The sequence below is a fragment of the Mytilus edulis genome, chromosome 13 (assembly GCF_963676685.1).
Source record: "Mytilus edulis chromosome 13, xbMytEdul2.2, whole genome shotgun sequence".
Lineage (NCBI taxonomy): Eukaryota > Metazoa > Mollusca > Bivalvia > Mytilida > Mytilidae > Mytilus > Mytilus edulis.
The window spans coordinates 24,428,327-24,443,354 of record NC_092356.1 but is presented as its reverse complement, the minus strand read 5'-3'; the positions used below and the strand labels follow the sequence as shown (position 1 = coordinate 24,443,354).

The 15,028-nt window shown below is 31.4% G+C and overlaps 1 protein-coding gene across 1 annotated transcript; it reads left to right on the top strand.

Annotated features, from left to right (window-relative positions):
* Positions 1-290: 290 nt before the first annotated feature.
* Positions 291-8,065, top strand: LOC139500199 (BTB/POZ domain-containing protein 2-like). Its single transcript, XM_071288938.1, has 5 exons — positions 291-316; positions 824-914; positions 2,472-2,543; positions 5,921-6,168; positions 7,744-8,065. The coding sequence occupies exons 1-5, from the start codon at positions 291-293 to the stop codon at positions 8,063-8,065; spliced, it is 759 nt and encodes a 252-aa protein (XP_071145039.1).
* The last annotated feature ends 6,963 nt before the right edge of the window (positions 8,066-15,028 follow it).

Genomic DNA, 15,028 nt, shown 5'->3' with positions numbered 1-15,028 from the left:
AAATCGTGTCCCCCTAAGTGAAAAATTGTCCCTAGTATTTGCACATAATTTCATGGATGTTTTATAAAAATATGTCACAAAAGGCAATATTTCATAGCGTAGCTATTTTTTTCTGTCCCTAAAGAAGGGAAATAATTTAGCAATCATTGAAATGTTTTAATCAATTAGTTAAATCATAATTGAAATTTAAATAAAGACAACACAGATGTAAACAAAAATGGAAAGTGGTGAATATAAACAGCTATATGACTTTCTGTGTGATGATCAATACCCTCCAGAGTTTGAAAATAATGATAGAACATCATTTAGAAGGAAGGTAAAGCAGTTTCAAATTAAAAGCAATGAAATGTATTATATACATGTTGACAAAAAAAAAACACAAGAGAAAACATTAAAACTTGTAATTCAAAAATGTTAAAACAGTTCATAGTCGATAGATTCCTGTTGTTTATTTAAAAACAAAAGTCAATTTAGTCTTATTATTTTTTGTTAAATATTTTTTTTGGTATTAGACAATATAAAAAAGATGTGGTATGATTGTCAATGAGACAACTATCCACAAAAGACCAAAATGACACAAACATTTAAAACAACTATAGGTCAGGCAAGACTTTTATGCAATATGGACATGATTTCATTATGAAAAAATGTTCAACGAAGGTCACAATACTATTAGAATCTCTTGTCAACGGACACTTTTACATAGAAGTGGACAATATTTTATAATAAAATTATGTCCTGGACCAAATTTCATAGGTTATATCTGTGAAATTTTGTCCATGGGACATCATTTCATGGGGGACACTATTTAATCCTACAATAGCAATGTCCAGAGAGTAGAGAAACATGTTCCAGAAGATGTTGTAGAAGGTACAGAAGCTATGGAAGTCACTGAAGAAGTATCACAAAATGAGGTAAATACTTAATGTGTGTGTATGTGTATATCTATATATACTTAGTAAAAAAAGAAGATACAATATGAATGCCAATGAGACAACTCTTTAAAAAGACCAAATTACACAGAAATTAACAACTACAGGTCACTGTACACCCTTCAAGAATGAGATGAGACAATACCATATAGTCAGCTTTAAAGGGAATGTAAAACAATTCAAAGGAGAAAACAAACGGCCTATTTAAGGAATGACTGTAATATTTTTTCTGTCTATGAAGAAATAACATAAAAAATTTGGTGCACACTGAATAACGCGCGTAATGGGTTATTTAACAGTGTGCACCACATTTGTTATGCTATTTCGAATAGACAGAAAAAATATTACAGTCATTTCTTACAATTTAATTCTAATAAATTCCATTTTAAACCGTAGAAAACCATGAAAAAACGTTGATGACGTCACGGTCACATGACTAAATTATGTCTATGGGCACATAACAAAATAACGTCAGCCAATCAGAAGACACGTTACATCCAAAATTAAATTATATATAATTAATATAACGAATGTGCAAAAAAAATGAATGTAAAACAAATATGTAACACAACAACAAACCACAACCATTATAGGCTTCTGACTTGTAATGTCACAGACACATAGCAAGGTTAAACATGTAAGCTGTATTTCACAAATTTGGAGGCCTCACTTTCATTGTTCTAGAGTTAGGCCATGGGAAGGACTTTGTCCTCTTATTTAGTTTGCTTCGACCAAATGCAATGAAACTTATATGCAATGCTTATTTCCCCAAAAGTCAATTTGTAAGTGTCACTTCAATTGTTCTTTAGTTATGTCCCTATATAAAAATATTGCTCAATTAAACCAGCTAAATTTTCTTTTCCTAATAATTACAAATATTATAAAATATGTGAATGGTAATGGTGGTTGATTTTTTATCTTTGATTTAATGTTTTATTAATTATAATAAGAATTTTAATGGGAGTTATTTTTGTCGTTGAGTGAGGTCTATTTGCTGGAAACTAGGTACATTTACAGCAAGTTCGTCACTTTCCTGAAGCAATTGATGAAATTTATTTGGTTTAAATGCATATACAGTAAAAATGTATAAATAGTAAAAATGTGTAAAAAGTCAACAAAATTTGAAGGTTCAATTTTGACTCTTGGAAATAAAATTCAATGGAAGTAGCATATTACACCCTGACACTTACATTTATTGTATGACTTTTTTTAAAATAAGTTTGGAATTACCGGGAACCACTATTATTTAGTTCTTTGAAATAAATACGAATTTAGGTGTGACAATAAGGTTCTTTTTAGCTTATGAGCTTTTACAACCATTCTTGTCAGGCCGTGGCTGTAAATAAAGATAACAGGTGAACTGCAAAACTTGTCTTATGCTTTACACTTAAAATGATTGTCCAATTAGCATGCATACCTTTACCAGTTTGCCTTCTACATGTCGTAGTCTCTTGATGTTGTTTAATGCACAATAGGACAAACACATGTTACTTGATCTCAGAATAAATATTAGATACTGATACAGGTTTTTTTCTTCAGAATCAACAAAACCAAAAGACATCACTGGACCCCGAAAGTGTTGAAGAAGTGCATACGGAAACTGTTAAAGAGGTAATTGAAAGCTTCAACCCAAAAATAGGAATTTAATTTAAATCAAATGCTTTTAAATTGTCAATAATTGTAAAATTCATATAAACTGGATTGCCAGATTTTTTCTGTGCATTTGCCTTTGTTATAAAATCATATCTTCTATGTCAATATCTAATAAAACTTCCTATAAAACTATTTTAATTTTAATCTATTAATTTAAGTGTATGTAAACAATAAAATGGTCTTATATAAACAAAACAATGATATCAGTTACATTTGTACCTGGAATAAAAAAAGGAAGGAATGAAAAAAGGCTTACATGAACAGCAAATTAAAATTGAATTTTTTTGTGAAATCATGGTCAAAAACCTATTAAATCATCTTGACATCTACATATTAAATCACATAAATCATTGATATCAACTAAACATAATTACTTAGATATAATTCTGGAAACACAAGCCTTCGACAAGGATCAAAACCTACACTGTATGAGTCGGTTAAAAGACCATCAAATAATTTAAATGGAAACCAAAATCCCTATTCATGTACAGAACAATATAAAAAAAGACCAAATAAGATTACCAGCAACCGACAACGCTTTACTTTCAGCAGGTTCAAACCTAATATGCTAGTCAGGTTAAACATGTTGTGCAATCAAAACTTTTGAATGCCTTTAAAGTAGGAAAGTCAAGTCAGTGAAGATTTACTATTTTATTACTTGTTGGATTTTGGGACATTAATCAAGTACTCACTCAGTGGTAAAACATTAAAAAAATGGAAACACAAAATTATACCCATTTATGTATTGTATTGTTGGTTGTTGTATTATGATCATAAAACCCCCAATCGTTTTAAATGACACTTAAACATTCAAATAATATTTTATTTCTTATTCATTTTGATTAAGGAGGCTCGAGGGTATAAACATTTCGGAAAAAAATGAAACAGTTATTTTTCATTACAAATTTTATTTATTACTTTTATTAGTTGTTACTTTATCATATGGTACAAAAAACATTAAAACAAATCAATTTGTGTTGGCCCCAGATGAGTTTTGAAATGTATTCCGAATTAACGATATGACAAATGTACACATACAAATATGGACTTAATCAGTTACACCTTCTCTCTAGAAGGCAATTTCTTGAATTGCAAAGATTGTTTAGGGCTTTTTGTAAACAATTATTATCAAACAAGAGATATATTTTAAGTGATATAACGAAAATCTATGTAGAATCGGGGGATTTTCTGGAATTTTGGCTTCAGAAGCCGCAATATCCATAATTTCTATTAAATGCAATGAAACAATAAAAATATAATTCCCGTGAACGATATCTTTATTTAGTTTAATTCTTTTGTACATAAAAGCACGTCTCTTTAATTCTTTTGCTGTTTTGATAATTGCATTATTTTGAAAAAAATCGTAATAAACAGGCCTTCATTTGCCAAAAAAATCCAGAGTAACTGTAACTATGAAAATATAAAAGCAATTACACAAAATCTATAATCTCCGTGAAAGACGTTTCCTTAAAATGTTATCTGTAAAAAAAAATGCACGTATCTCGTTGTTTTTTCAGTACTTGTTGATATCAAATTACACATTTCTGTAACTACTGGGCCAAATTTAACCAAACCTCGCCACAATCATCATTGGGTTATCTAGTTTAAAAAGTGTGTCTGACGACCGTGTCTGCCAACCAACATGATCGCCCTAGCTAAAAAAAAAACATAGGGGGTAAATGCAGTTTTTAACTTATATCTCTTAAACAAAAGCATTACGTACATTTGACATGGGGTAAACATGCACATCAGGTAAAGATGTATTTTCCCTAATCAGACAACCAGTTGTAGGGTTGCTATCCGTGAATTAGATATTTAAAGGAAATTTTGCAGTTTTTTGTTATTATTTGGAATATTATTATAGATAGAGATAAACTGTAAGCAGCAATAATGTTACAGTGCTTATCCAGTGACCTTTGGGGTATCACAATAGCAATGGCTAAAACAGTTTACCAAATTGCAGTTTGATTTCTTCTCCCACAAACTGATCAACTGGTAAAATATTTTAGCAGATTGCTCAAGTGAAATGTTGTTAGTATGAAGTGAGTGCTGTAAAATCAAAAATAATACTTACCATCCAGATCCAGTTAGTTTATATCTTTGTCATTCTTTTCAAACAAAATAATGACTTACTATAGTATGAGTCACTGAATAAGGTCTATTATCATATACTTAGACTAAATAACATATAAATTTTACCGTATGATAATAGCATTAAATTGACGTAAATTCCATATTTTTCGAATTGGTGCTTAGCGGGCTGATATGAAAAGTTTATCACATGCTTCGATTGTTATCACATGCCTTTCCGTAACGTTATCACATGGCATTCCGGTAATACTCGGCCAATTCCGGAAAATACACCTTAATGTTACGTTTTCAGTGAAAAACATTACAAAGTAGTGTACAAAACAATTTCTTGAATACTGGAAAGCATATTATTTAAAATGATAAAAAAAAACAAAAAAAAAACAAAAAAAAAAAACACAAACAAATTAATTAATAAATGCATTGTTTAAGTTTTTCTGAAACATAATTTAGAAAGTTTCTTTAAAAAGTTGACTTTTCCAAACAATGATCATTATGTATATTGTTGACTTTTTTTTGTCGATTCGTCCATATTAATATGTTTTTTTTTCTTTCTCTCTTTCTGTTGAGGCATATGCTAGAAAGATTTCAGATTGAATGTATCAAATTTTGGGTCCGACGGCCGTGAACTTTTTTAATCTTTAAACTTCGAGAACCACGTAAAAGGATCAATATATGAATCTGTTATTTTTCTCTACTGTTGAAGCATATGATAAAAAGATCATAACATGTCATTTTTCATATCGCATGTATTATCAGCCCTCGGTCAAATTCAGCCCTTGAGCCATGCGGCTCTTGGGCTGATATTGAACCTAGGGCTGATAATACATGCGATATGAAAAATGTCATGTAATAATCTGATAATATTGACATGGAAACTTCTATCATAAATAGATTTTATAATAAAAGTTTAAGTTTCACGGTTCAAGTTTAAGACGGCCATTAGCTTGAGCGGTATTCTTTGCAAATTATTTCGGATATGTTTTGTCAGATGTAACAGCACCAATTCGAGCCCGGTCAAAAAACAACATTCTGCGATTTACCCGACCTAAATGTACATGTAGCACTGGTGATTTTAAACCAGCTCCGTGTTGAAAACTGTACTTTGACCTAAAATGCTTAACTTTTATAAGTTTATGAGTTGGAGGGAGAGTTGTCTCATTGGCACTCATACCACATCTTCTTATATCTATTGGATGTTGATTGGGATTTATAGTTATGAGTATGTATTTATTTTCTCTGCGTAGTTTGTGATGGAAATGGACTGGCAATCTGGAAAGTCATTAAAAGAGAGAATGAAATTGATGTTGGAAAAACAGTTAATGTGTGATGTCATCTTTTTAGTTGGAGAAAATGCTGAAATTATCTGTGATCATACGTACATGTTGGCTAGTGCTAGCAGTGTCTTTTACACTATGTTTGAAGGTTCATTGGCAGAGAAAGGAAAGGTGACAATAGCTGATATTGAGCCGGCTTATTTTAAGTTGATGTTGAAGTAAGTCAAATTCATTGAAAAAAAAATAAGATTATTACCAACGATCATGAAACAACAAGGGCAATTAATTACTTAAATAATTTGCAGAGTCCCGTAAAATTACAGAATTATCTTGCATTAACGACTGCAGCCTGACTGGATCTTATATATAAAAAACTTTATATCAAAAGAATATGTTTTAGATTTAGATAATTATGTTCCTTTGTCGCAGTTAATGACAATAAACTGGGTCAAGGGAACATATTTAAAACTAGAATATGAAAGACAATTTAGGTACTTTCAGCGGTTTGTGTTTTTGCACCGGCCGGCAAAGTAGTCAACACTGTGATGGTGGTATGCCTTAAATACAATGTACTACACGAACGTTCTTAAGAATAACATTTTGAATACACCTGTACCAAGTACGTGCGCTCCACAGAGAGTCAAAGAGTAATTTTTTTTATCATAAACATCAAAGCTAAGGCCTTTTCTGGTCATTTGAAGATCCCTTCTCTTTATTGGTTACCTTAACTCCTAAAAAAATCAGTAACATATTCTTTCATCTCGGCCTCTAGTAAATGTTGTGAGTGCTCAATGCTCAGTATTGAAGGCCGAACCTATATTCTTAACTTTTTAAACATTAGATTTGGATTTACAGTTGTCTCATCAACACTCATTTGATATCTTTTAACTTATACAACTAATCTTTAAGTGTTTTTAACTAGATCATTTATCATAGAACTTATTGTGATGAGCTATATGAAAATGGTGAAATTAACCTTTATTGGAGTGTAAAATATTCTTTGGACGTTTTAGATACATGTAAGTTACGTACTTTTAATGGTCCTTTAGATTCTGTTGACAGTTTTGACTTTTCTACTCATTAAACTTCCCTTCAAAAAATTTTATCAAACAAAAGTTTCCTATTTAATTAAATAGTGGTAAATCTGTATGCAATTATATTTGCTGCAATTCATTTAAAAGCCTGTTTTACTCAGTAAAAATTGTACAAGAAATTACTTCAATCTACAATTGTAGTTGTGCCAATAATTATAACTTGTATGATGGCTTCATTCAAGTCATTACTTGTATAAAATGTTTGTACAAGTAATAACATGTACATGACATAGATAAAGGAAAACGTGGTAAAAGTGTAAATGAGACAACTCCCGATCGAGGTCACATTTTGTAAAAGTAAACCAATATACATTATATAGGTCTAGCTGTGGTCTTCAACACGGAGCCTTGGCTAACACCGAGCAGCAATCTATACAGGACCTCAAAAAATTACTAGTGTTAAACCATCCAAACGGAGAAAGCAACGATCTAATCTATATACAAAAACGAGAAACATGAGAAACGGGAAACACTTATGAATTACATATATCAACTAAAAATCATTAGAGAACACATTCAACCACCATATCTTGAATGTTCGTGTATTACAATATTTCTCCATTCTTAACAGTTATATCTTAAATATTTAAAAAGGTCGGCAATTTAGAATTTAACAGCATATTAAACGAGAGAGAGAGAGAGAGTGAGAGAGTACAAATGTGTATTTATGTAACGAGTATTATTCTTTGTTATTTACAGATTTATTTACACAGATGATGTGGAGATAAATTATGAAAATGTGGAGGGTTTGTTGCTTGCTGGAGATAAGTACTGCATCCAGGTGCTAAAAGATAAATGCGTTTGCTTTTTAAAGAAAAAAATGAACACAGATTATGTGTTCACTGTTCTGAAAATAGCTTTTGGCATTAATTTGGAAGAATTGAAGTCTTGTGCATTAGAATACATTTTAAGAAATGGACACAACTGCTTAAAATCCGTTTCTTTTGTGAAATTACCAAGAGAATATGTGAAACATATTATCAAATCTGATGCATTGAGATGCATGTTTATGAGCAAATGATTAGATGGGCAAAATTTAGATGTACGAAACAACAAATACCAACGGCATATAACAACGTCAGGGTATGTCTTGGCGATTTGTTATATCTGATCAGATTCCCAACAATGAAGCAACATTATTTTACTGAGAATGTTTCGAACAGCGGCTTACTGACATCTATTTAAACAATCAATGTTTTCCATTCCTTTACCAATAATGGGAACAGTATTTTTATTTCACAAAAGAGACATTATCATGATTATAGGGTGCGTTTTCGAAGATGTGTTTGTAATTATAATAAAGTTAATTTCTACAAACGTACGTCTAAGTATGACTGTGTTGATTTTCAAACATCTTTTAATGGTAAGTTGTGCGCTGTCCTCTTGTTTGGATCAACAACATATTCAGGATCTAACGATGTAACAATCAGTATTTTACTTGGAGATTCTCTAATCAGTACCACAAAAAGAGAGCTGAAGTCTGAGGCAAACAAACAAGTTTATGAGATTAATTTAAGCCGCACAGTAGATATATATAAAATGAAACGATATACAATCAAAGTTAACATGAAAGGACCCAGCACATTCGTTGGAAAAAGAAAAAGTTACAAACATCTAGTATACTCAAGTTGTGGATTTACAGCAGAAACAGTGACATTTTTACCACCATCTCTTAAACCATATTTTAAACATGTTAAAAGAAGTGAAATATGTGGACAAATACCGGGACTTACGTTCTCTTTTTGAAACACAAGTATGAAAATGATATTTCATCAAAAAGAAGCATGAACACTGTGCCTGGGATGGTTTTGTGATTTCCATTCATCTTAACTTTAGTGAGATTTGGAGAACTGCTAATGGAATTCAGCCATTTGCCAAATGCAAAAGACATGCTATTTCTTTTCTTTCATCATACGAATTGCACGATTTCTTACTTACAGGGAAAATAGAAATTAGTTTATTTAAATCAGTTCGTTCCATTCGAAACACACTAATTTGACTAAAAGCTTTATAGATTGAAGGATTACATGTCATCATATTTTCTTGACCATACTATATTAACATATATTATATTGAAATACAAGTGTGGACACAGATGAGTGTGGATAGTATGTTTGGATGTTTGACAGTGTTTTATGATAAATGTAGTTCTATGCTTTTCCTATGTGTGTTATTAACTGTGTTGCACGATGACAACCAACCTGAGCATTAGGAGTATTGTTTAATTAAAATATATATTTTAGTTTTTATGTTAAAGACGGGCATGGAAGAGACACTAATTGCATTAGTTACCAAATGATTATGATAGAATATGTTCCACATCTTTGATTTTGGATACATTTTATAGCTAGGAGAGCAACACATAATAGGTTCAATTTTTCGTGATTTTTTTAAATTGGGAGATGATATCTGAGAACATAATATAAGGAGCCTGTAATTCAGTGGTTGTCGTTTGTTTATGTGTTACATATTCGTTTTTTCTTTATTTTTTGTACATAAAATAAGCCTGTTATTTTTCTCCTTTGAATTGTTTTACATTGTCATTTCGATACCTTTTATAGCCGACTATGCTGTATTAGCTTTGCTTATTGTTGAAGGTTGTGCGGTGACCTGTAATTGTTAATTTCTATGTCATTTTGGTCTGTTGTGGAGAATTGTCTCATTGGCAATCATATCACATCTTTTTTTATATGTATTTGCTAACTATTTGTATGGTTCTATTTATATATCTTTGTGGTGGCTTGTCAGTATCATTAGTAAAACACTTTAAAATGTTGAATTGATCCTCAGATTAGAAGACATTTATTGGTTTTTGGTAATGACAATGTCTAACATGATGCTTGGGCCTGATGAGCTAGAAAGTAAGCTTCTGTGCTGTTTTCTATCAACTCTTTAATAATATCTCCTTCAAAGCTGGTGAAAGCAAAACAAAATTTTGACCAATATGAAAATGATATCATCGAAAGAACCTTTGTGAGCATGCTTCAAAGACTCATAACTGCTCCAAAAGTTATCTGAAAGAAATTCAAGCATGTCAAGTGGATATTATAAACATTTACTTAATATGTCCAAATATCTAAAAAGTTATAGTATTCAATATGAAAATGGTATTGCAAAACTAATAGTATTCTCTTTTCATTTTTTTTGTTAATATGTGGATACAAATATAAGTGATACCAATACAGTATTTGTTGTGGTATGAAAGAGTTACTGTTGTAATTAACATTTACTGTTACAATGTTAATTCACACAAAATAAACAAACGAGTGAAAAATGTTGAACATGTACAATGAAATATATTTTCAGAAATCAATTAAGCCAGATAGGCCTTATAAATTTTGGTCTAATTTTTAACATAATTGAATGGCCATTTACACTCAGGACCGAGTCATCAGTAGGCATTACAGATATATTAATACAGCCTAGCATTATTTTGCTAGTAGGGGGAGTAGCATATATTGTTGTGTAAATTTGTTCTTTTTTTTTTAAATTTGGTCAATGGACAAATAATGTTTGGTTCAAACAAAAAATAAAATGCTTTTATCTCCCTGTTACTTACATTGTACATAGAAATGATAATACTTTGAGACATCCTTGTACATAAGAGTTGTCTGTAAAATCTTTATTTCACAAAGAATGAATTGCATAACAATGAACCGAGCTCAAAGCAAAGCACTTTAATAATACACTTAGACAGAGAGCTCAATCCAGTGATATACTTTGTACTACATGTCCTTCATGAACATCCATCAACCAGAACCATATCTCAATAACATGCCATACTACATGGTTGGATCAGAAGTCCTGAAAAAGACATGATTGTTTTTTTATCGTATTTAAAGTATATATGCATAGGTTAAAACTTTCACAAATTTGTGGTATAATCATTCAGTGTCTGGCAACTATCAATCGCTTCATGCACAAATTGATATAGGTTGAGATGATAATTTTGATTGCTCCTCTGTTGGAAATAAAAACATACCTCCACCTAATTTTAGTCAACTGATGAAAAAACATTCAAAACTATAAAATGTTATCTAAGACTTGTCAGTGTCTATATATAGCTATTCACCATCGCCACTGAATCAGTGATATATGTACACATATATACATGTAAGACTAAAATTTAAGTACATATATAAGACTAAAACTGACATTCGGTCTTTACCTTCATTCCCAAAGTCGTGTTCAAATCTGATTCATGATAAAATAAAATTACAAAATTACAACCAATGAAATCAAAGGCGAATTAAGAGCCCCCCCCCCCCCCCCCCCTTTGTCTGGAAAAAAATGGTTGATTATTTAGAGAACCACTGGATCATGACCGGAGTGGGCCCTCTCTTAGGCAGTCAGTGGGCCCCTCTTATGAAATAATTGGATTCGCCACTGGACATATCCCTCTAATAGACTAGCGTTTAAATCCCAGTTTTCTAATATGGTAGCTAGGTGGAACCTAAAACTAAAAAATTTGAAAAAAAATATTTTAAATATTTCAAATGCATGTACATGTGATAATATAAATTCTCCAAATTTCACTGTATTTTCCCTTGTGATGTTTTTCAACTACAGCCAGTTTAGTGTGGGTTGATGTTTGATTGTTGTACATGTTATATATCGACATGAGATTTGTTTATATAAATAATACTTATTTCCCTAAATTCAAATAAAATAGATGTGAGAAATTAAAGGAAACCATATGCAAATATTAAAAAAATTATTCGCATTTGTTCTGTTTATTGATAGTGGTACACATATGAAGAAATGGTGAAATCACTTATATATATAGTTCTGATCAAAAGTTTCATGATAAACATGCATGGTAAATAAGTAGTAGGTTGTTTGAAGTTTGCAGCATATTCAACTTTGAACATCTTTTTCAGGTCTACAATCCATATAAAAATCTGTATATATGTGGTATAATTTCCAATGAGACAGCTTTTCAGAAGTTAAAATAACAAAGTAATTATAGGCAACCATACAGCCTTAAAAAGTGAGAAAAAAACAGTCTAGACATGTTAAGTAAGCAACAATTAAATTAAGAAAAGTAAAGGCCTGATTTGCAACTTATAAACAACAGGTTTGGAACCCTCCCCCCCCCAAAAAAAAATAAATTTTCCAATGAAGATAAAGGAAGATGAAGGCAAGTCTGGACGGTATTCATTACATTTGGAACAACTTTTCTGAAGGATGGATACGTATAAAAATTAAAATATGTAATAAGATTGCCAATAAGACAACTACCCACAAATGTTCAAATGACAAAGCAATTATAGGCAACCATACAGCCTTCAAAAATGAGGGAAACTGTCCCAACATGAAAAGTATGCATTAATACAATTGAGAAGAGTAATGGCCTGATTCACAATTCCACTAATAAACAGGTCAGAAACATCTACCCTTCAAATCAACCAGATGCTCCACAGGGCGCAGCTTGATACTACAGCAGAGGTCGAACCCTGAACAGTTGGGGCAAGTATGGACACAACATTAAAGCCTGATACAGCTCTGAATTTGGGTTGTGATCAAATAGTCAAAACAGAATAGGTTTCTGACACAGAATGAATGTAGTAATGAATGTAGTCTAAGAACTTAAAACATTTAATTTTAAATTGGACTTTTACCTATTGCAGAAAAAAATCCTACATATAGACTTAGGGGTTGACCATTTGATATTATCGGCGTTTTGCATTTGCGCCGATCTGCATTTCATTTGCGCCGATTTTTTCTTTCATTTGCGCCGATTTTTTTTTTCATTTGCGCCGATTTTTTTACAGGTAAATTACAGGTAAATTACAGGTAAACAGATATAAGAGGATATGGTATTAGTGCCAATGAGATAACTTTTCATCCCAGTCTTTGAAGATACATCTCCAGACTTTTCCTTTACCGTACTCGTAGATCTTCAGCCTCGGTCTTTCGGTCAACTGCCCCATGGTTATGTTCTTTCTGTGTTTTGGTTTGACAATAGTCTCCCAATCAGAATCCGTTGTGACTCTGGCTTTACACGATTTAATGGTACATCGGCAAGATATGTTATTTTTCTGGACACTGACCCTCCGATATGTATGGCTGTCGAAGATTAAAGAATTGACTCATCGGGTCGTTACAATATGTCCATCGTGTTACAACGAATTTCCAGAACAATTAGAATCAAAATAAACTTAAAAATGGTTTACTTTCATAAATAGTCTTCCAATCAGCTTGGATGGAGAATTGTCTCATTTGCATTCATACCACATCTTCCTATATCTATTAAACATAATTGAACAACGTTTATAATCAGATATACCAATAAATCTTCAAGTTATAGTACATGTAAAAGTATTAACTTATTTTTACCTGTAAATCCAATTAGGAGAAATTATAAAATCGGCGCAAATGAAAAAATGAAATCGGCGCAAATGAAAGAATGGAAATTTTCAAAATCGGCGCAAATGTCATACGCCCGATATTATGCGGGGGGGGGGGGGGGGGGGGGGGTTTATTTTTGTAATCTAAGAGGACAAATTATTCATTTTCTGCACTATTGAAGCAAGATTTTTCATTTTCATTAAAGCAAGGGACTGATTATTCATTTTCACAACTGTATTTATGATATTCGAAAACATACAATTTTTAAATGACTTGTTTATTATAAACAACATATTAGTGTTTCCTTTAAATTTTTATTTTAACATTTTTTTTTTGCATGCCGAATGCTATAAATTTTTATTTTGACATTTTTTTTTTTTGCATACTGAATTGATGTGCACGCAACTGCGTGTTGGCGTATAGGGAGCTACGCGCCTGAATACAATTTAATTAAATATATTAAGTAATTGGGAATCCTCCCCCTTTATAAGTAGAGAGAAGGGAAAGAAACGGATAAAACCATGTGTGTTACAAACACTGTTTATTCAAGTCAGAATCCTGGATCTCAATAGTACTTTCATAATGTCAAATAAAAACATGAATATGATAGTTACATACAATACTACATGTATGTATTAAATGATATTAAAATGACATTTATTTTAGTGATTGGTAATTAGGAAAAATCTGAAATTCAGGTGTAAATTGAGACAAACAATATCACTGAATGCAGTTTCTAGTCAAGACTTGACTAGAAACTGCATTCAGTGATATTGTTTGTGACCTTGAAGTGACCAGCAAACATGGAAATCTACCTTTTGAATGAAAGGAGAACTCTTACATTGAAAATGAATGATGTAAATCTAGATTCTAATAATAGCCGAAGGGAGCTCACATTCACAACAGTTAAAGCATTGCTGAATTAGTGAACAAAGCATTTTTCCCATTAACTTGAAAATCCACCTATTAGAATGGATAAAACCCGAATTTTAAGACATAAATTATAAAATTCCTGATAAAAAGCGGTGCGTAGCATGCATGTAATATGCTTGAAACATATTCAAATAAAGTTTTATAACTTCCTAATGTCACATCCAAAGTTTATCAAAACCTAAAAGGGAGTTATCTTACTGTGGATTCCTATATTTTTTTCGTGGATGTCAATTCTCCTGGATTGTTGAAAACTTGCATATTCATCGATATTTGATTTTGTGGTTTTAACAATCCAGACAGACAAATAGCAATAAGGTGTTTAGGAAAACATGACCTAAAACCTCCTTCATATAAGACAAAATATACCTGGAAACTCATACTGAATGGTCAAATGTGTTCAATATGAAAATTGCAGTTAAGATGGTAAAATCACAAATCAGCCGTTACTGTAAATGGACTAAAAGGATGACTTTTGAGCAAATTTAAAGGGAAATGACAGCGAAGGGGCCAAATAGTGTTCAAGGGGAGCAAATGCCCTTTAATTTGGTATGCAGGTTTCAAAAATAGAGGGAGAATTCTAATTCTAAAAAAAAACCCACACTACTCAGAACTATGTCTAATTCACTTTGACTACTGATATGCAAACCTAAAAACAGAAAAATATATCATAAAATAGTGATTGAAAGATTCATAACACTTT